This window comes from Pundamilia nyererei, unplaced genomic scaffold (assembly GCF_000239375.1).
Source record: "Pundamilia nyererei isolate P.nyererei 1_Seehausen unplaced genomic scaffold, PunNye1.0 scaffold00057, whole genome shotgun sequence".
Taxonomy (NCBI): domain Eukaryota; kingdom Metazoa; phylum Chordata; class Actinopteri; order Cichliformes; family Cichlidae; genus Pundamilia; species Pundamilia nyererei.
The window spans coordinates 799,658-822,979 of NW_005187458.1; the positions used below are offsets into that span (position 1 = coordinate 799,658).

Here is a 23,322-nt window from a genome sequence, read left to right on the forward strand (position 1 = left end):
AAAGACAATTCACTTACCTAGCTTTCTAATGAAAAAACAGGAGAAAACTTATTCAACAAAAATGGCTTCTCACGCCTACTACGCTGCTGCAGTGAAGGATATATACAAAGTGAACAAAGCGTACGATCGCTACTTGACAAATCTATTTACAGCTATTTACAAAATGGACATAATAACGTCAGACATACACACAAAAACTCTACACTGCAATAAATCAACAAACAGGTTCTTGGTTAAGTGGTGGCGGTTCGGGGAGAGGGGCCAGGTGGCTGTCATCCGGTAGTTAAGTACTGGAGGTGATCCATCAATTATCCAATCCGAGGATAGGCAGAGATTCCACCCAGATACCTAGCAGCCACGCCCAGGTGTCCACCTCCTAGGAGAGAAAAGGGGAAAGATTCCCACAGCCATCCTCTGGTGGGAGGAGTAACACAAAACAAACACATCACTGGATCATAACAAGAGTTTGTTATATTTCCTGTTCTGCCACTTTGGCTGTTGTGTAAACACGATTGCTATGATGCTTTTATTTCCATTGCAGTCAGTATTGCTGGTTTTGCTCTCAGGCTGACTGAAGATGAGTAGTTTGGAGGAAAAGGAGATCAGGGCAGAGTCCCCAGCACCCAGCTGTCTGTCTATGAAGAGTGACCATTCCAAAGATTTTCCTCCAGTCTTCAGTCATGAACCTGGACCCTCAGACACAATGTAAGAGACTGCTTCTACTGTGGATTGAGCTGAATATGATTTGGGTTGTTTCAGTCTTTTTATATTATTTCAGAAGCATTTGTAAGAATTGAGTAAGTTAATTGGGCTGAATCTACTCTGGAGAAGGTTATTTTCCATAATATAGGATAACAGAGGATTGCTGTATAATCATTAGTAGCTCATCCTAAAACAAGAAATTATGCTTGAGGATGTAAAATTCATACATAGGATAAATGTACATGCAAAACTATTTTTAGCTGTTTTGCATTTGAAATAACAAAAACTTGTCATGGGATGGTTGTATGGAAGGCAGAGTGAACCATACGCAGCTTTATTAGCTGGCCAAGGCAAATATGTCAACACATAAGGCATTTAAACTGGAGCAAACTGACTGAAAACCGACACTGCCAGATAGATGAGAGAACACATACAGTAATATGAGGGGGGGGATCACCAATTGAAGAAAACCAAGGGCTTAAATACACATGAGGTAATAAGTGATGTGATGGAATACACCAGGGAACACAGGAAATAATCGGAGTTATGAGACAGTGGAAGCAAATCTGAACATATGTGAGACAGGCGTTGAACAAAATAAAACAGGAAGTAATGCAAACTAAGAAACAGACATAAGCTTGACACTGGGACGGGACAGTAAACAGAGATGGAGACATTAGAGACTGAGACGACAAAAGGACAAAACACAGAGACAGAGTGGACAGCAAAAACAGGGAACAGACATGAAAACAAACAACAACCAAAACCTGGAAACATAAGCAACAAAACTCTGAGGCTTTCAAAACCTGAACATCACATGAACATAAGTATCTCATAATTCTGAAGAATGAATAACAAGTCCAAAAAAGGTCTCAGAACCATAAGCAAGGTGTTACTTTGTGTGACTCTATAAAAGTTTAGATGTTTCAAAATAAATGTCCTTGTAAACTCTGCCCTAAAGTAGCCTGTGATAAACAGAATACTTTGTTTCATCAGATAAAATCATGTAACAAACAGATATTCAAAAATTGTAATGTTCAGAAGAAGTAAAGTTGATATAAAAATCTTACACAAGTAATGAAATATATCTATTGTTACATTACAGGAAATGTAATGGAACAATCACTTTTGACAGGAAAAACGTAATTGTTTAACATGAAATCAACACAACATTAGTGGTAAATACTTAGGACTTGCTACTGAGCTATAACACGTTGGCAGCTGTAGCTCAGAAGGTAGCAGAAATCACCTGCTATTTGGAAGGTTGGTGGATCAATCTCTGCTGCTTCAGTCTGGATGGCAAATATCCTTGGGCAAGATACTAATACTGAGTTGTTCTCCATGCCAATACATCGATCCAGACACAGACATAAAAATTTGGATCACCTCTAATTTAATGTTTCTAAATTCAGATTAAACTAGGGTTACTGTACTTGGCCCTAAAAGATTTAGAAATAGGTAAAGATATCATCTTTTAATGTCATTGCCTGGGCTTCCCTAACACTGGAAAATCTGAACAAAGTCATTTTTGTTCAAAATATGTCTTTAAGTTTACAAATTTGTAGGACTGCTTTCCTCGATTTGCACAGTATCTCTAAAATTAGAAACGTCCTGTCTCAGAGTGATGATGAAAAACTAGTTTATGCATTTATTACATGTAGGCTGGACTATTGTAACTCATTATTACTGGGCTGTCCTAAAAACTCCTGGAAAAGTCTTCGGTTAATCCAAAAGGCTGTAGTGAAAGTATTGGCACGGACTAGAAAGAGAGAACATATTTCTCCTATATTGGCTTCAAGCACAGTTATACCAAGTTTCTTTTTATACACTTCAGCTCGGCATTCAACAATCATCACTAAAAGACTGATAGCAGAACTAATTAACCTTGGCCTCCCACATATTAATCCACATCTGTATGTGGTTTAAGGACTTCCTCAGATACTGCCCACAGAGTGTGAAAGTAGGGCCTCACCTCTCTCTTCGACACTCAGTCTTAACATTGTCTCAAGGGAAGAAACTGTGAGTCTGGAGGTGTGGTACCTGATTGACCTGAGGCGCTGACCAGACGGCAGCAGGTCTCTACACATTTAGGTTAAAGCTCTATCATGAAAACAAGACGAACTGTATGTCTTTGGGAGAGCATGCAAACTCCATACATCCCAGCCTGATGGTGGAATTGAACACAGTTCTTGCTGTGAGGCAACAGTCCTAAACACTGTGCCACAGTGTGTTCCCGGTGCCAGAATAACAGGATTCAGCCCCATAAAACCAACCCTGACAGAGTTACAGGTCAGTGCCCAAAACCGGTAACATGCAAAAGAAGAAATGTCTCACTTGTGGTGTGGTGGTCAGAGGAGTTATGATTAAATTTGAGACAATGACATCCAGAAGAGTTTAACCTTGAGGAAATATAATTATGAAATATAATTATGTGTTTAAACAAACTCACCAAAAGGCGGCAAAAGTTTGAAAATACGCCCAAGGTGCTGTAAAACAAAAGTAGCGTGAAAAAGACACAAAAATAAAAACAAAACAAGAAAATAAAAAATCACGAAAGAATAATAGGACTAGGCTCAATGCTCGCAGTCATACAGCAAAAACTACTAAAATCTACTCCAGGCATACAATATTAAAATTTCTCTCATACACACGCTTTGAAAGAAAAAAAAAAAAAGTTAGTGAATAGTGATATACCCACCACTTGATAACTGTCAGCTGCACCGGTGATGGTCATTGTAACGCTTAATTTTAGCTTCAAACACTCAAAAAGAAATTCCAATGTTTTCATGAAGGGCAACTATTAGTGGACAGATGATGGTCGATTCGATAAATTCAGAAATTGTCAGGTGTAACTGTCCCAATCCTGGGTCTGGTGACCCAGTGTTTGCATTTTTGGTTTAGTATTCTTTGATTATTGTTATTCATGATTTTGGTTTTCTTTATTTCTTAAGTTCTCCGTGATCTTAGTTTTCCGTCCCTTAGTGTTTATCTCACCTGTGCATAGTCTCTGTTCCTGTCTACTCTGTGCCTTTCCTTTGTCCAGTGTTTCATCTAGTCACTCTTGTCTCTGTATTCCCTGTCTCCCCAGTCACTTTGTTAAGCTTCGGTCTTAAGTCTGAGTTTTGGTCTGTGTGTTTCTCTTTTTACTTTGATAGTTCCTTGTCCTGTGTTCAGTGTATTCAGTTTTTCTTCCTCCGTAACTTGTTATGTAAGATTAGCCCAGCTGTATTTCCCTCCTGTTTCCCATTCCCTCATTTTGACCTTGTTTTATTTAGGCCTTGTGTTTTGCTCTGTTCGTTGTTGTATGTTTCTCTGTTTTACTCCTGTGTTAATCATTCTAGTTAACTCCTGGCTCCAAATTTCTCTGTTTAGTGTTTTTCAAGCTCCCTAGTTTTTCTTTCCCATTTAGGTTAAGTTTTGTATTTTTGTCGCTTGGATGTTTACAGCAAATAAAGCAGCCTCTTTGAGTTTATCCCCATGTGTGCCTTGAGTCCTACACTTGGGTCCACATCCTGCCTGCCACATCAATAACCCTGACAGAAATTTTCAATTAATAATCCCATGAAACAGTGGTGTTACTGGTTACAGTTTAAAATCTTTAAGATGTTAAGCCTTCTCAGATTCTGGAATTTATTTTTTTGGTACAAAAATGATTTCAAGAAAATAAAATACAATAAAGTAATTTTGTTTGGAGTCAAAATAGACCAGAATTAAAAGATGCTGAAGGAGAGACTACTAGGTGCTCAGAACTATAAACATGCCAAAGTTGTTTTTTTTTTTGTAGAAGCCAGTGCTGGTTTTAAACCTTAGTATTTCTTTTATGCCAGTGGTTTGTATTGGTCAAAATAAATTTTCATTGTCATTCACAGAGAGAAGGGAAGTCATGCTTGTGTGGAGGAGCAGCTGTGCTGCTGTATTTTGTGTCAGGATGTCCTGAAGGATCCAGTCTCTACCAGCTGTGGACACTGGTTCTGCAGACAGTGCTTCACCTCATACTGGGACCAGGCTGCTTCATCGGGAGACTCCCCCTGTCCCCATTGTGGAGAAAAATCCAGTATCAGAGCTCGACTCCAGACTACCAGTCAGAGTAGCTGTGAACAAAGTAAGTCTGAACCTCTGTGTGCTGTTGGACTAATTTCTGAAAGCTGGATTTCTTGTTGATTTGTTTAAGTATTAGAGATATTTTTATGTTCTTTAGTTTCAGTTTTTTTTTTCTCTTTTCCAGCAATTGCAGGTTTGCAGGAGGTTTTAGATGAACATAAGATCAGTTTGAAGAGGAGATATGAACATGTGAGTGAAGGAACTGATGAAAAACGAAATGGAATTCTTCTCAACAACATCTACACTGAGCTCTACATCACAAAGGGACAGTGTGAAGAGATTCATAACCAACATGAGGAGAGGCAGCTGGAGATAGCTTCCAAAAAGAAGACTCTTGATGACACTCCAATCAGATGCCAAGACATTTTTGAAGCCGTATGTGACCAACAGAGACCAATTAGAGTGGTTCTGACAAATGGCGTAGCTGGCATTGGAAAAACCTTCTTAGTGCAGAAGTTCACTCTGGACTGGTCAGAGGGTTTGGAGAACCAAGACATCAGTGTGGTGATTCTGCTTTCATTCAGGGAGCTGAACCTGATCAGAGATGAGCAGTACAGTCTTCTAGAGCTGCTCCATGTTTTCCATCCAGCATTACAGAAGGTCACAGCAGAGAAGCTCGCTGTCTGTAAACTTTTGTTCATATTTGACGGCCTGGATGAAAGCAGACTTTCATTGGATTTCATCAACAGAAAGCTTGTGTCTAATGTCACACAGCAGTCATCAGTCAGTTTCCTGCTGACAAATCTCATCGAGGGGAATCTGCTTCCCTCTGCTCTCATATGGATAACTTCTCGACCTGCAGCAGCCAATCAGATCCCTCCTGATTATATTGACAGGATGACAGAAGTACGAGGCTTCACTGACGCCCAGAAGGAGGAGTACTTCAGAAGGAGATTCAATGATGAAGAGCTGTCCAGCAGAATCATCTCCCACATGAAGACATCCAGGAGCCTCCACATTATGTGTACAATCCCAGTCTTCTGCTGGATCACTGCTGCAGTTCTGGAGCACATGTTGACTACAGAGCAGAGGGGAGAGCTGCCCAAGACCCTGACTGACATGTACTCACATTTCCTGCTGGTCCAGACAAAGAGGAAGAAGAACAAGTACCTCGAGGGACGTGAGACAAGTCCACAGGAGCTGATGGAGGCTGACAGGGAAGTTCTCCTGAAGCTCGGGAGGCTGGCCTTTGAACAAATGGAGAAAGGAAACATCCTGTACTACCAAGAAGACCTGGAGCAGTGTGGTCTGAGTGTCACAGAGGCCTCAGTGTACTCAGGAGTTTGTACAGAGATCTTCAAAAGAGAGTGTGTGATCTTCCAGAAACCAGTCTTTTGCTTTGTTCATCTCAGCATCCAGGAGTTTCTGGCTGCTGTCTACATGTTCCACTGTTACAACAACAAAAAGACAGAGGTGCTGCAGGACTTCCAGGAAAAAGACATCTCATCTTTGGATGTCTTTTTGAATAGAATCATGGAGAAATCTCTTAAAAGTGAAACTGGCCACCTGGACCTGTTTGTTCGCTTCCTTCATGGCCTGTGTTTGGAGTCCAACCAACAACTTTTAAAAGGCCTAATGGGTCAGACAGACAATATTCCAGAACACATTGAGCTAATCATCATTAACTTGAAGAAGATGAACATACTTAATGTTTCTCCTGACAGAAGCATCAACATCTTCCACTGTCTGATAGAGATGAACGACGTCTTAGTATATCAAGAAATCCAAAAGTTCCTGAAGTCTGAGAACAGATCAGAGAACCTCTCTGAGATTCACTGCTCAGCTCTGGCCTACATTCTGCAGATGTCAGATGAGGTTCTGGATGAGTTGGACCTGGAGAAGTACAACACAACAAAGGAGGGACATTTAAGACTGATTCCAGCTGTGAGAAACAGCAGAAAGGCTCTGTGAGTCCAGATGTGATTGTAAATCAGTTTACATTAGTTGTATAGTTTATCAGATATTCTCACTACAATATTCCCAATGTTATTCTTATACTTTTACACTTTTCTTCTTACTTCCCATACATTACATTTCAGTTTGATCTTCTCACACATCTGGAGCTGATTCAAAAACTGTGAAAATATTTATTTATAATGAAAGATTATTCTAATTATTTCATTTTGTCAGTAGCTTAAAATTTTTGAAGCCGTTACTGAGTGTCGCAGTTATTTGGTTTCAGTAATATAAATGAAATCAGTAAAGTTATTCAGTAAAATCAGCTCAAGAGCAATATTTTTATAAAACTTGTAAGAACCAACATGAGACACCATGAACTACTGATCATGTGAGATCAGTAGTTCATGATCTAACAACATCTTTCTGATTACATTATGTTGAAAAATATTCAGCCCTACTGAATTATTAATTGTGTTTGTGCTGAACAAATTTTTCAGAAGTTAAAAATAATGCTGGGAAGCATTATTTAAGGAAGTAAGCACAGTCATATGTCATCCACATTGAAATATTTCATTATGTTTATATTTAATGAAGTTCAGGTCTGATACTGTTGAGTTATTAGTTTTATTCCTATACCACGCAACAACAGATTCTAAATGTTTCAATTGTGGATTTGAAGCTGAAGCAGTGGGTGAGTGCTTATCCCATTCATATGCAGATTAGGAATGAATGGGAAATCTCTCTCCTAGGCTGGGTAGGGCACACTCTACGCAAACCTCCAACCAACATCATAAAGCAGGCTGGAACCCCCAAAGCAAGCGAAAGAGAGGCTGCCCAAGAAACATCTGGCGAACTATTGTTTAATGTCAGTCAGATCAGGTTAGCTGAACCACTAGTGTCATAAAGCAAAATGCCAAACAGAAACTGCTTCTTATTAAATTTAGGGAGTAATCTAAAGTGTCTTCTTTATAATAACATGTTTTCTCCTCTACATCACAGACTTTGTAAAGCTTGGCTCTCAGAGACTCACTTTGAAATTTTGGGCTCAGCTCTGATGTCCAACCCCTCCCATCTGACAGAGCTGGACCTGAGCTTCACACCCCTGCATATTTTGAGTGGAAACAACTCTTTGCAGCATTCAGCAATGAAACCATTGCTTGCTGGTCTGGAGAGTCCACACTGTAGACTGGAGACTTTGAGGTCTGTTCAGTTAAACTTTTCTTTCTAGGATATTAAAGTTGCTGGAACTATTAAATAATCCCATTATAACATAAATTAGTCTAAGTCTGTTAGCCTCAACCAACTAACCAACCCAGTAATGTAACATTCTGTACTGACTGAAGATGGCGCTAAATATGTTTCGAGCACTTTAAATTTAAGCACTCTTAAATCCAGCTTCACAGACAGTGTCACATTTATGTCACCTTTTGAATGCAGGGCTCAATGGTGTAAATTAGCCTATATATGTGTAGTGTTTCAGTGCCCTTCAAGGTTAAGCAATAGTCCAAAGAAGGAGAACACTTTGTCACAGTGTGCAGTCGTGTTTAGGTAGACGCTAACTTGTTTAATGCATTTCTAAAGCATCACCGACATGTTTTGGTCAGTTAAAACTGTTCTTACCTTTGCCAAATCTTTATATTTTGCTGTACTTGAATCCTTCGTTGTAGAGGAACTAAACACAAGTAACAATTTTATTAGATATATATTGGTAAAACTTTTGCTGCTACTATTCTTCTGTAGTTTTATAGTAGAACTGTGTTGAATGAGCTACTTACATTGACCTTTACTGAGAAAACTTTTATTCCGTCTATTTTATTTTTGTAGTGAATTATATCCTGCTACTACTGCATGTACTGGTTATAGAATTATTTTTAATAACAGAGAGAGAGAGACCCACAGATTTTGTATTTTGGAGAGAGCGGGCCTCTGTGCACATTAACTGTGTAGATCTTAGAAAAAAGGATTATAGATATTGACACTGCTGGTCATCAGACTTTCAAAACAATCATATAGCTGCTGCAGGTATTGCCACACATAATGCGCAGCCACTAGCCAGATCTCAACCACTGGGAGTCCCAACTCCTCCACCTGGAGCATATCTGGTTTCTGCTATGAACACGTGTATTTATTCCACTGCAGTGAGAGGCACCCAATCAGTGCTTTTTGGTGACAAGAGGCACTGATTGATGCCAGATACGACTTTAAAAGCTTTCACATCCCCCAGTAACTCAGTTATTATTGCTGGCTCTTTTACGTAGTGCTAAAAGTGATTTGTCTCAAATTATTGCAAAATATTGTGATTAAGGAAATTTTGTTATTCTTTATTCAGACTGAAGTGCTGCAGGTTGACAGAGACTGCATGTGCTGCTCTGGTCTCTGCTCTAAAGTCCAACCCATCCCATCTGAGAAATCTGGACCTGAGCAAAAATGATGTGCAGGATTTAGGAGTGAAACACATTTGTGTTTTTTTGGAGAGTCCACACTGTAAAGTGGAGACGCTGAGGTCAGTTGCCTGTTAGCATTCTCTTAGAATTTATGATTAATATGAAGTTGTTTCTATTCTAGGAGTATATTGTTTAGTCTTTTGGGTATAGTATTATTTTCCTCTCCTTCTGAATTCTGTTTTCCATGTTTCTAGCTCTTATTTCCTTGTTTGATTATAATAGTTTCCTTTCGTGTGTAATCTCTCCTAGTTTTATCTTTGTGTTTTGTCCTTAGCATCTTCGGTGTGAAGTCAGTTTTGTCTTCATATTTGTTTTCCCTTTCTGTCTTTCTCTTTCTGTTCCTGTGTTTTCTTATTTCTTGTCTTATTTTGTGAGTCCCTCATCACATGTACTTTGTGTTCAGTTTTGCTTCCCCTTGTCTCATCATTTAGATTCTGTTCACCTGTGTCTTATTTTCCCCAGCTGTGTCCTTTCTCGCTAACTATGTCTTGTGTTTATTTAAACACCCAGTTTTCCTCAGATCCTTCTTTCATTCTCCCACAAGCTGTGTATTCCTGTTTTCTGTTGGGTCCCTTTAGTCTCTAGTTTTGGTTTTGGTTTTCTATGAGTTCCAGCAATTGACCTGTCTTTTGAGTTTGCTTGTTGTCTCTGGAGTCATGCTTATTGGGGCCTAAATCTCCCTGCCACACAGTGAACAAACATGGATACGAATGTTTCATGCACAAATCTTTAATTTATCAATATTTTCATAGTTTAATTGGTTTGTTCTTTAGGAAAATAGTCCCCCTGACCTTGCATATGAACAAATGACAGCCTTACTGCTTTTTCAATGTAAACATGATGAACGAGCCATCACTACTGTTACTAATAATAACAACAATGATTACAATTATTATTTTTATTCCCTTTGGTCATTGTTTACTATTTTCCAAAACACCATATGCCATTAAATGAAAAATAAAAGGAATGTAAAGAAAATAAAATGCAATTTTGGTGACCGACTAGAGGACTCCACTTACACCCAAGCTGAGAGGAAGGATTCTGCTGTGTTTGGGCGCAATATGCTCAGTTCATGTTTGGAGGTGAAAAAAGTTGGAATGTAAAACCAGAGCTCCTGTGTCGTGTGTCACATGCCTCCATACAATCACTAAGGGAATGACCACTCTTCAAAGGAAAAAATTAATTAAATTGAATTGAATGAAATCAAAATTTCCCAATATGCAAATGTGCCAAGAACAAAACAGGCCAATACACAGGTTTCAATGATCCAACAGTAATTTTGCATGGTAACAAACTTCTTCAGCAGGTTAAAACATTCCCAACATTTCCAAGCAAATATTATTAAATGAGGCCACTGACGGGAACAGCAGACATCTCAGAGCTTAACTCATCATTTATAAAGCATTAGTTCTCCTTAGGATGTATTTTATAAACACATAAAACATAAATGTTATTCTTGATTAATGAACTTATATATAACATGTTCATGGTATCATAAGCGATTAACAAAGTATTTAGATGCATGCACACACACACAAATGTTTGCAGCTGAGAATAAATATTTCTATGTTCTGTATCTCTTTGTGCTTTGTCTATGTCATTTTCCTGTTGTGGACATAGCTTAGACTTGTTTGAGTCTTAAGGTACTTTAATTTTCATTTTTAAATTCTTTTCTAAAGAGAAAGCACATTATTCCTATATTGGCTTCTCTTCATTTACTCCCTGTTAAATCTAAATTTAAAATTGTTCTCATCACATACAAGGGCAAGAATGAGCAGGCTCCATCGTATCTTAACGACCCTATATTACCATATCATCACATTAGAGCACTCTAATGGTGTGTGTGTGTGTGTGTGTGTGTGTGTGTACTTTGTTAATCAGTTATTGAGACTTTCTAAATGATAACACCAGCACATTATATATAAGCTTATTAATCAAAAGTAAACATTTATATCTGTATTTATAAATGACATATTAAGGAGAAGTAATGCTTTAAAACTGAATTAGGCACTTGCTAATGCTTTACTAATATTTAATAGTGTTTGACTTCACAAAACTGTTTAAACATTGATATTGATTCTTCAGATCACTGACAGAAAGACAACAGTTTCTTCTTTTATTCTTTATGCAGCTTGAGTAACTGCAGTTTGTCGGAAATCAGCTGTGCTGCTTTGGTCTCTGCTCTGAAGTCCAACCCGTCCCATCTGAAACATCTGGACTTAAGGGAAAACAACCTGCAGGATTCAGCCATGAAAGAGCTGTCTGATCTTGTGAAGTGTCCACACTCCAGACTGGAGGATCTGAAGTAGGTAGAGGTTTCGGTCCAATTGCTTTCAGCAGTACCGTTTCAATTCAGGGTTGCTTTCTTTGAAGAACCCAGTCTATGTAAGCTGGGTGCTTCAAACACCGCAACCACTGAGAAAGCCAGAAGTGAGCAGCTATTAAATGATGATTTAGCCTATAAAGTGCTGCTCAGGTTCCCTTTCAACCATGACACTACCCACTAGAAGCATTTTGTACTTCAGTGTCATACAGAAATGACAGCATAATCTTAATTTTTTTTTATTTGACTTACTTTTACTGAGATGTTTCATAGGTATGTGGTGTATCAGAGGCTGATTCTCCTTCACCCAAACATGCCATATCATAACTGCCCTAAGTCAAATAGAAAAAACGTTAAACCAGGCTGATTTTTGCCACATGGGTCTAACAGGACAGAGAAGATACAAACATATAGCATCCTTATAAAACAGAGGTCACTAACAGGCGGACCGCGGTCCAGATCCAGACCCACAAGGTGTCCCATACAGGCCAGGACCTACAGCCAAAACAGAAGTTTATGATTAAACACCTGGCGTGGTGAAAAATGGAAAAAATGGAACGTAAAAAAAGAACAAAGGGTGAATACCTGACAAAGTGCTTGTGCAATAATGAAGCTTTCAGGATTCAGCATTTCATTTTCACTGTGGAATTGAGTGAAATCTACAGTGGAAACAGACTTCATGCTAAAGGTTTCTGTAGTGAGACTCTGAAGTGTATGAGCTTCAGGATTAGCAGGTTCACTCCAACATGTTAACATAGGGCACGAGAGGAAGACAACTGTGTTACACAGCTGTTCCAGTGCCTCGCTTTTTATACTGGATGTGCTAAATCACTGACTTGGGTATTATTTATTTCTTCTCTCTACAGATGGAAGTGATGGTAAGATGGGGTGTATGCTGAGAGAGGATAAGTTATTTTCTGATGATCCCGAGAAGCTGAGATTCCAGAAACTTGTATGTAGAGACAGTCTGCCAGGGCATGTTACTGTGCGCTCCTTTGCCCAAACAGTTCCACTGTCAGAAACAATTCACAGTACACTATCATGCCTGTGTGTCGTCTGGATCAGAGCATCATTTGTAGATCTGGACTGCTCTGTCTTTTACATACTTTTTGCCAACACATTGGGACACCAATCCTTCTGCTCCAATAGAGACACAAAAGCTCTGGGTTTGAGTTATTGAAAACCAAAATTTACACTGAAATGCAAAATTTTAATCTTTAAATTATACCAGTGTTTATTTCTCCTCTGTATCAAATTAATTAAATTGATGCAGATTATTTAAACTGCCATATATTCTAGGATACTGACACTTAGAAGTAATTATAAGGGGAAAAATTGTGTTAACCAAAGGCCAAATTGTGTCTTTACACTTGTAGTGTAAAATAAATTTTGTTGCGATTTTAAAGTTGTAAACTTCAATCTGTTTTAAGCCCTGAAATCTTCAGATGGATGTCTGCTCTTAAAGCTATGACGGCTCAAAAATGTAAGAATAAAAACGAAGTACCAAATTTAGACTCCTCCTTTTGTACTTGGATTGCCTGTGACTCTGAAAAGATAAAAGTATCACATGCCTTTATTAAATATTATATTACTCTATAAATACATCAGTTGATTTTGACAGGATCAGGTGGGAGCTTTTCTTCCTGTTGCAAACAGGAAGCACCAACAGAACAAAAAAAGGTTAAATTCCACCTGTAATAACTCACAGCCTATTTTCACCAGCATAGATCAAAAGAATAACACTTATTTAAACTCGCAAATAACTTGTTCTATCACAGTTGTGAAACTTTCTATAAATACTTGTTGGTATGTTGAAAACCAACCAATGTTATAGTGAGACCTGCAAAGCTATATTTAAAAGCCATGATATTCTTTTGGAGAGTTTCTGCCAAGATGCCTAAACCCATTCAGCCAAAGAATCATAGCAACAAAGCTGAATGCATTTTACTGACCGTTCTCAAGTTTATCAGCTAATGTTTAAGTCAAGTCAAGTAGCTTTATTGTCATTCCAAACATGTGTGCTGGTACAGTACACAGTGAAACGAGACAACGTTCCTCCAAGACTGTTGTGCTACATATGGCATATAACAGACAATCAACACAGAACTACATAAATTGCAATGTGCAAAAATGGCAAACAAAAAAAAAACGAAACAAAGACAGTTCAACACCAGACAGAAGAGAACAATATAGACACAAGACAGTGCAGATACAAGACACAACAGTGCAATAGAAATGTGCAAAAGACTGAGTATTGTGCAAAAAGTCACTTGGTGTATAAAGGTGTGTGTGTGTAAGTGCTTGGTAGTGACGTGTATGATCTCTCTGCAGTACAGTATCAATTCCTGTGCCTGTTACAACACACAGAGGTGTTTGTGTGAAGCCAATTTAATTAAAACTAATAGATAACGCCTTATTTCATATCATCATGTGCTGTATCTGAAGCATACTCTCTGTTTATTCATAATAATAAAAATAATAATAATAATAATAATACATTTTATTTGAACGTGCCTTTCAGAACACACAAGGACAGTGTACACATCAGAGAAATAAAAAGCAAGCATAAAAGCAGGCGGTTTACAAAATCATAAAGGATAAAATAGATTTAAAATAGCGGAATGGAGAAGGCTATGTGGGATAAGTTATTTTGAACAGGTGAGTTTTGAGTCTAGACTTAAAGAGAGAAAAGCAAGTGATATTTCTTATATCAGGAAGTAGGGAATTCCAAAGTCGAGGCGCAGAGCAGCTGAAAGCCCTGCTCCCCATAGCGGCAAGACGGGGAGAGGGAACAGAGAGAGAAAGCAAAGGAAAGGATCTAAGGGATGGTGATCTGAATCAAATCAGAGGGGAGAGCTGATGAATAGCTTTAAATGTATACAAAAGTATTTTAAAATTAATGCAATATTTGACCGGGACCCATTGAAGCTGCTGCAGGACAGGGGTGATATGGTGAATAGAAGGGGTCCTGGTTATAATACGGGCAGTGGAGTTCTGGACACGTTGAAGCTTATGGATGGAAAAGGAGTGAATTGTGGTAATCAATCCGAGAAGTAACAAGGTTATGAACAAGAATGGCAGTAGCATGTGGAGTGAGAAAAGTTCAGAGACAATTAATGTTACACAATTAGAAATATGCAGACCGAGTGACATTATTGATATGCGAATTAAAAGGTAAAGTACTGTCGAGGATAACACTAAAACTTTTCACACATGGAGAAACGGAGACCGGTGAGTTATTGATAGTAATAGAAAAGCTATTAGTTCTAGATAAGGTTGATTTAGAGCCTACCAGAAGAAGCTCTGATTTGTTACTGTTAAGAAAGAAGAGAACCATGAGTTGAGTTCATTTAAACAGAGGGTGAGGGAGGATGGGGGAAGAGCAGAATCAGGTTTAGTGGACCGATAAGCTGGGTGACATCAGCATGACAGTGAATCTGAATATTATATTTATGAAAAATGTGTCCACACAAAGAAGGTAGATAATGAAAACAATGGGCCCCAGGAAAGGGTTTAAAAGTAAAGGATTTAAGTCGAATAATAATACTTTGTGATCAGATAAGTATGATTTAAACCAGGCTAGTGGAGTATGAGAGAGACCAATGGAGATTAACCTACTAAGGACAATGGAGTGAGAAATAGTGTCGAAAGCAGCACTCAGATTGAGGAGAATAAGAATGGAAAGTAAATTGGAGTCAGCTGCCATAAGAAGATCATTGGTTATTTTCATGCACTGCCTTTAGGGATTTGCCAGCTTGCTTAGTTTGTAGCCGACTCGCTAGCAGCACGGCCTCTTTACCTGGCCCTCCAGCACTTTCCATCGTATTGTGTCAGATGTTTACTTACTCCTTGGCCTCCTTTAGCAGTAATTATACGTGTAACAAATGTAGCTTGTTTGCAGCTCTGGAGGCCAAAATCATTGAATTAGACCCTCGGCTTCACACCCTTGAAAAACACATAGCTAGCCAGGCCCCTGTAGCCAGTGTAGCCAAAGGTAGCATAGGCCATTAGTTTTCCCCTGGCAGATTGTCCCAAGCAGCCAGGTATGCCATCCTTATAGAACTACTGGAAGACACTGAAAATCTGCACTGAAAACCTTGTGATTGTTTTGGTTTCTAGCCGATTGCTGTGGTAGCCCGTATCAGGGCTACAAGCATTGCAAGAGCTTGGTCCGCATAGGTGGCAGTAAGTTTGAATGGTTTCTGGTGAACATTGTCTGTGAAGGAAAAACAGATAAAAATAAACTTGGGTCTATCATTATCATTCCCTGAGAAATACATGGAATTTTTTTTTCTAGAAAATTACCATGGAATTGCACAGTACTTAAAATTAATTAGATAATATTTAAAATTATTTTAAATAAAGTCTGCATTTCATTCCCTGTAAAATATCAGGAAGTAAGGCAATGTTAAATGACTTCATAAAATGGCCCAACCTTGGAACGCACAAGGTACAGTGTTGAAAGGGTAAATATTGTATGTTCTTCTGGATAATTACCAGGTAATTACAAAGTATGTGAAATTACTTAGTGTAAATTTTTTCATTGTTTCCTCTAAATTTCAGATAAAAATATGTTGAAATTACATGTAATTACAGGGTACTTTTGCCCTTAGTTTCGAGTTGTATTATAAAGTGTCACCTAAAAAAGCTTTAATATTAGCACAGACACATCAAGGTAGCACTCTGTATCACTTTAATCATAACAGGCTGAATGTCAAGTTCTTTAATAATGAGAGCTTGGGTGACTTCGATCTCTCAATCCCACCTCTGAAAAGAGACGTACAAACTCTGGGAAGTGTTTGAATAGGACAATGTTTTTATTCTGTTTACTCAGACACGGCACCGGACTAAAACCATGAGCTTCTTTTTCTTTTAGATATTATCTTCGATGAACACAAGCTGTAACAAACAAAAGTGATAGTTGTCATAAATGTCTCTAATTTTTACACTTTCTTTTATCACTTCATCTCTGCTCCAAATGCATGCATGTTCTAACAACTTTAGAAAAATATCATGGGATGTTAATTGAACATACAACACTACAAACTCTCATGGAAATAATTTTAAAAATAAGAAATTACAGAACAATTACAACACACGTGCACTATTAACACTTATAATAATAAATTCCTCAAAAATATGTTCATCCTTTCCCCCTCAGCCCGTCCCCTGCACCCTAAATACAAAGCAGAGGTTGTCCTTACAAAACAAAGGAAAGCATAGAGAAGTCACTTGCATAAGTCACATTAAACTTGCGCAGACATGGATGACTAAAGTTGTAAAGGTGCTGCAAGCAGGGTTGGCCATTTGGATCCTCATTCTGACGAGTCAAACAAGTCAAGCTTTGACAGTAAGAACCCAATACCAGCTGCTCTTTACTTCTGGAGCAAGAGAAAAATGTTGTCTTCTGTGCTCTTACTTCCATATATTTTTTTATTCCATACATGGCGTAGAAATGAAAAATCCAACATTTCAACACATCCCTAAAATTCAGCCAGAGAGAGAAATATTTCCCCAAAGAAGAATGAGAGGTTTCAGTTTGTTTCGTAAGAAAATTGTTTTCTTTGTATCAAAACGGGAACAAACTGATGGTGTTTCACCTCTGCAATGATGAGGCTTTAAGACTTGGTGTGTACGGCACATCATGATGAGTCACACAGATTCAAAGAACTTTTTTTGTATACCAAAATCTACAAGCAGATATTCAACATTCATCAGGGTCCCAGCAGACAGCATCAACACCACTCTGAACCTAAGAACTCATTAATGAAATGAACCCTAAACCCTTTTTAAACCTTTAAAACCACACATTGAAGGTTTTTGGAGTAGATAATAACAATAAATTATTATTGACAGAGACAGACAAATAAAAAAATCTGGAGTGCTCTAAAAATATTCCATAAGACAGGAAATGTTTTCTTATTCTCCCTTTTTTTTCTTATTGATTCAGCATTTTTGAGAAATAAACTTAATCCAACTTCACCTCACAGAAACATGTGAAAATAATTTTCTAAAAGCTTAAAGATGTTGCAACTATGTTGACAGCACATGTGAGCTTTGATGTTGCTGATGTGACGATACAAGAAAACCCAAACACTGCCATGAAAGTATGAGATCATCCATCAGTGGACTGACATATCATGCTAGCATTTTAGCTGCTGTCATGTTGTTGTTGTTTTTTGGTTCCAGAAGTGATTGTATTTGGCTACTATGTTGGTTCTAAGTTATCAACTAATGATAAGTCTGCATCCACAGACAGTAGAGGAGCATTACACAGACACGGATACCTGTTAAGTAGTTCTCAGAACATTCCAAATAAAATCCTAGAATTTCACCAGAACTGGAGCTCCACCTTCCTGGACCGTCTGTTAGTACAGTAACCTCATAGAAGCCCTGTTATTCGTCACAAGATGTCATAAAAAATGCTCCAAAAGGCTCCAACAGCACAAACACTGTCCAGAGGTCCAGTTCAGGGACTCCAGTTAGCTGAGGTGAAACCTAGTATACATGTGTGTGGCCATCTGCATGTCAGTGAGAGAGACCACACCCCTAATTATACAGTCTATAACTCACCTGTTTAATGCATTTTTTAATCAGGTAAGTTACAAAAACATTTTCCCCACATACAGGTATAATGAAGGGGGAAATATCTACAGAGACAAACAGTTTGCGTATCAGGCTGTAAACATGTTTATTTCTGCTGTAAAGTTTTAACATGCGAGTCTGTGGGTACTGACTCACTGCTGCCTGCTGGACATTTCAGGAAATGCAGCTTTCAGGCTGTCAGTGTGACCATGCCCGCACTCAGAAGAGGGAGACCAAAAGACTGATCATAGATTACTTCTGGATGTTTGGTTGAATTTTTTACTTCAGTCTCCATTTAATGTGATTCAGGCAACAAATTTACTTGGCTGAGTTGAAGAAGCTCGATCATTTCACGTGTCTCTGTGAGATAAGCATGTGAAAGCTACACAGGCAGCTAACACTGGATTTTATACTCATTGCTCTTCTTTCCATACTACAAAATCACTTTTTTGGTCATTTTTACATCAAACAATGGGATCTGTTAATTTGTACTTTAGATAAATAATATTTGTTAAAATCTTTAACCAAAAAGTAAAACAGAGGTTCTTGATGGAAACACCAACAGCAAAAAAAAAGCACTTTTTTTGCTGTTGTGGCTGTTTTTGTGGGTAACTGGTGGTTTGCCCATTTTCTGTTTAAACTGTGGTTCCAGCTGTCAGCTCAGAGTCAGAGCTGTAAATCTGTTTCCCGTCACCTAACCCAACACTCAGGTGAACAATGAGAAAAAAAAAACATCAGGCAACAAGTGCATCAAATCAGTCTGCAAGATTTACAATACACATCACTGCCAGACCCAGTGCAACAACAGAAAGATTCTCTTATCACAAATTGACATCAACATTTGCACGATGGCGGTTTGGTGTTTCTGTACAGCAGAGAGGAAGGCAGTCAGAAAGGGCAGCTAGAAAACTCATATTTACAGAATAAGTACTAGAACCCGAACTGCTCACACCACCAGCCAGATGTGCATGCAGAGGAGCGTCCTGGCTTACATGGAAACACACGGGTCCGTGGACAGGAACGCACAGATACTGAGCATGCTCACTGTTTTCCTCATCCTCTTCTTCTTCATGACAGCTGCAAATACAAATCGTTCACATCTTTTCAGAAGAAAAGCCCCGCCCACTGTCTGTGGCTAACACACCGTGGGGCACTCACATGTTCAGGGCTGTAGCCAGCAGATCACAAACTACTGATGTGGGGTAAAAGGAAATATATCATTATTTCAAAAAATGAAAACAAGAATAAAAAGATAATTAAAAATCGAACAAATAAAATCCATGAAATAAAATTAAAAAAAAAAAAAGATAATTTCCCTGTTGTAGCACGTACACCTCAAGATAAACTTTCCCATTCACCAACACTAATAAATAATAATAACAAAAAATATGATGACTGAAAGAAAATAACGTGAAAATAATAATAATGCATTACATGATATATTTCATCACTGGGTGCAGGCTGTAAATATCTGCTGTCCCACCCATGATAGGACAAACGCTGAAGTCTTTAGCAACAAACAGCCTCCACCAAGGACAAATATGTACTTATAAAAGAGACTCAGAAGACTGCAAAACAAATGGCGAGTCCCAACCTTCAACATGTCCTCAGAACATTTTCTACAAACACAGAGGGTCTGTCAGGTTCAGAAGTGTGACAGTGTGATGATAAACCCTCCGTCACCATCCGTCTCATCCTGGTTTCTACTGGGACAGGTTTAGTCTAACTTAGCACAAAGACTGCAAGCCCAGCTAAGTGAATTCCAGTGATTGGAGATAAAGTTCAAATCAGCTGAGGACCTCTGAGCCTAAACTAAACGCTGTGTCTGATGCTTTATGTATTTTCTACATTATCTTTCAAAGGAGTACGGTAGACCTAATATGAAAGTAATGCAGGTAATTTAAAAGGTTAAAGCTTGATTAAAACACAAGTCTGGTTAGCTCACATTAAGCTTCTGGCTCTAAAGTCCACCTCCAGACAGTCAAATTCAGCTAAATGGACTAGTAACTGACTAAGAGGATTCAACATATAATGAATGTGAAGCGTTGACCCCAGCTGCCAGTCTCTGTGCTAAACATATTTCAGAATGATCCAATGGTGTCTTAGTGCTGGCTCGCTAAGCCACCATTCAGGACAAAGATACGTTGGTGGTGGTGATGTCCTCTCAGCAAGAAGCAGAGATCCACCTTCAGTCAGGCGGCTGCTATTTTGCCAGCGGAAAAATCCTCCCAGAAGAAAAAGAGAGAACAATAAACAACTACAGTCCAAATCAGAGTCAGTTTTAGTGTGACCTGTAGACCTGCTTCTCCACGGCAGGTCTGAAGCATTTAAGCTAACCCATCACTTCCATTGTGGACACATGATGCAGCTACCAAAGCCTACTCTGAGTCTGGTGTGGTTCAAGCTGTAGACCGCCAACGCCTGCCGTCTTCCAGCGCAGTGGGTGGTAGTGTGGGAGGGTCTTTTTGGGGCCTAAAGTGCAGACACCCGCACAATGTTGGCCTGGGAGTAGTCAGTGGAGCTGGTAGATTCATCACCTTCAGGGGTGGTGCCAGGTGGCGTGGGCATGCTGATGATAGCGGAGGTGATGTAGGGTTGGTCACAGTTTAAAGGAACCGTCTCCTCAAATTTGGCATTGAGACTGGATCGACTGGAACGACTAGAGAGAGGCAAAGGAGAGATACTTAGTACTTAGTCTTCACAAGCAAAGGTGAATTTTGAGCAGTTCAAATGGACTTTAGTTCAACTTCCTGTCATGTGTTTCAGTTGTAAACACATCAATTCATCTCAGTTCCCTTTTAGTACTGCTGGCTTCTCCACTCCTATGTTGGCCCATCCCATGCTTCTCAGTCTCAGTTTAAACATTTAATATGTTTTTTATGTTCTGTTGTGAAGAAAATTTGGGTTTATAAGAATGTAAATGTAAATGATTTTACATTAAAATTCAAATTATATTTTATCATCTGAATTATATATTTTTTAATCTAAATCAAAGTTAAAGAATTACATCTCTTGCTCAGTTCTTTTTTTCTGCACCAATTTTAAGTCATTTATACTAATTTTACAACTGAGGTATACAAAAAGGTTTGGATTTGTCAGTACTGAATTTTAATACTTGAAGTTTTACTCAGATTGATTGATGAACACGACCTTTGTGTAAAAGTGCAGATCATGTAAACCTAATTCCAGAAGCTCTAAAAGAAAGGATAGAGCCTCCTCTACATCATCCAATGCTTCCAGTAAAGATAGCTCACATGCCTGTACTGACAGCTCTAAAATGCCCTCATTCCTGAAAACTCCTCAAACGCACCAAAATTTCCAAAATAAACTCAACCTCTAATACTTGGAATCCTGAAACTTGCATAAAGACTACTTTAAAATCTATAAAAACATTTAACTAAAATGACCTTTTCTAAAAGTACTTTTGGTATCTCTAGCAGGATCAAATCCTCTAAAAATAATGTCACTAGCTGAGCCCACCGCCTTATTTTAGGTGTGACAGTGTTTTAGTAGATACAGGTGAATGGCTTGGACGTGAATTGAGTTGCGGTTTGGGGAAGGCCTCGAAGGGGACGGCGGCTTCCAGGCCTAGCGGGTCCCCATGTACTAAATAGAAGTGAAGTTAAAGAATATAAAAGGGGAGGGAGGAGGCTGGGGCATGTAAATGAGAATGAACAGCTTGTAGAACTGGGGGAACATATATAGATAAGAATCCGAAGGAGCGTGTTTGGAGGTGTGGTCCTGCTCCTGAAATTCCGATCCAATTAAATCCACTTCCATACATCTAGAACCTTTGCAAGAGTGTCTGTTTTTTTTCCTTTAACCTGATGGACCCCAAAGGGTTTTCTGAGTTTCCTGTTCGAAAATAAAATGCCAACAATTGAGTATTTCTCTGCAATTACAAACTCTGTGTATACAATCTTGGTATCAAAATTTCATCAGAGGTGTAAATATTGCAGCAGATATTACTGTGTCAAAGTTACTGAGACTGGAACACAGAAAATGTAAGTAGATTTTATCCTCACCTAATTTTTTTTAATTTATTTTGTAGCATATAACCATTTTAAAATGTGACTCCGTTCATATTTCATTCCAGAAATTCAGTAACCAACATATAAACATCATATGTGCAAAGATTTATGTTTCTAAAGTGAAAACAGTGAAATGGAATACAAGCATGCTGATCCACACAGGTATGCACACAGGTGTACACACGGGTGTTCACAGACGCGGACTACAGCTTTCTTGGCTGCTGCCTCAAAGCACATTGTGCGCTGTCTATCTTGCGTGCTGCACAATATCGTTTATTATTTAATATCTACTGCTAGCTAGTTTATTGTGATGATGTTGCTCTTTGTTGTTTGCTTCTGTTTTTTTTCTCCATACAGGTGACCCAGGTGTTTGTTTGTTTGTTTTTTTTCTTTCTTCCCCCCCTTCTCACCGTCTCTTCTCCCCTTTGGTTTTCTCTCTCTCCCTCTCTTTCTTATTATTTCTGCCTGTCCAAACTGTCCCGTTTGTAGCAACTGAAAATAAAATAAATTCATAATTAAAATAAAGGTCAATCAAATGGACCAATATGGCAAGGCCATGATGATCCACTTGGTAAAATAAATCCGCTTGGCATCTTTCTTGGCCTTAAGACAACAATTCTGATGGCCAAAGATCCAAACGGGACACACAAAAAAAAAGAAAAAAAAAAAAAGAAAGAAAAGTGAAAAAGTGAAAAATTACAGCACTGTCAATACATAAATATCCAGACATTGTACAAAAATGTCCAATTTTGGCACACATTGGACACTATGTTAGTTGAATTTTGTAGATATTAAAGAGCAGAAATTATTTAATTTTATTAACAGGCCTAAAAATGCGTGTTTTTGAATATTTTTTTAACCACATATTTACATGGCAATGGCGCTTTTCTGCCGTGAGCATGGAGCGTCTCTGGCCCTTTAAACTCTGATGGGGCTGTAACTTTGGTTTCTTTTGGCCAATTTGCATAATTGACACCTCTTTTTAATCGTTTGAGCCAATAGGATCACATTAATGATGCCACACTCACGTTACTTCAACCACTCAGAAGTTACAAGGCCAAACCCCACGTGGTCCCAAATTTACTGCATGTGGCGTCTGTCTAGTCACGTGTCTGTAGGTGGGTCTAAAATGGAGGTTGTTGACAGAAAATGGCTCTGATCTGGCTAGTTAGCCGTGGAAACTGCTGATAAACATGAGGCTACCAGCTACTGGTGAAAGTAACGGAGGAAATCGGGA

The 23,322-nt window shown here is 38.6% G+C and overlaps 2 protein-coding genes across 2 annotated transcripts in view; one reads left to right on the plus strand and one right to left on the minus strand.

The window, feature by feature from the left end:
- The first annotated feature begins 618 nt into the window (after positions 1 to 618).
- Positions 619 to 12,360, plus strand: LOC102214143 (NACHT, LRR and PYD domains-containing protein 12-like). Its single transcript, XM_005734305.2, has 7 exons — positions 619 to 705; positions 4,572 to 4,804; positions 4,928 to 6,710; positions 7,702 to 7,902; positions 9,032 to 9,205; positions 11,278 to 11,451; positions 12,336 to 12,360. Exons 1-7 carry the CDS (start codon positions 638 to 640, stop codon positions 12,343 to 12,345), a joined length of 2,643 nt encoding a protein of 880 aa, XP_005734362.2. The 5' UTR covers positions 619 to 637; the 3' UTR covers positions 12,346 to 12,360.
- A 6,979-nt stretch (positions 12,361 to 19,339) lies between these two features.
- The window catches only part of LOC102204294 (potassium voltage-gated channel subfamily D member 2-like), a 96,146-nt gene continuing 92,163 nt past the window's right edge, over positions 19,340 to 23,322 (minus strand). Inside the window, exon 5 of the mRNA XM_005734169.1 lies at positions 19,340 to 20,713. Coding sequence (XP_005734226.1) covers positions 20,527 to 20,713 — 187 coding nt within the window. The 3' untranslated portion in view covers positions 19,340 to 20,526. The remainder of the gene's footprint in view (positions 20,714 to 23,322) is intronic.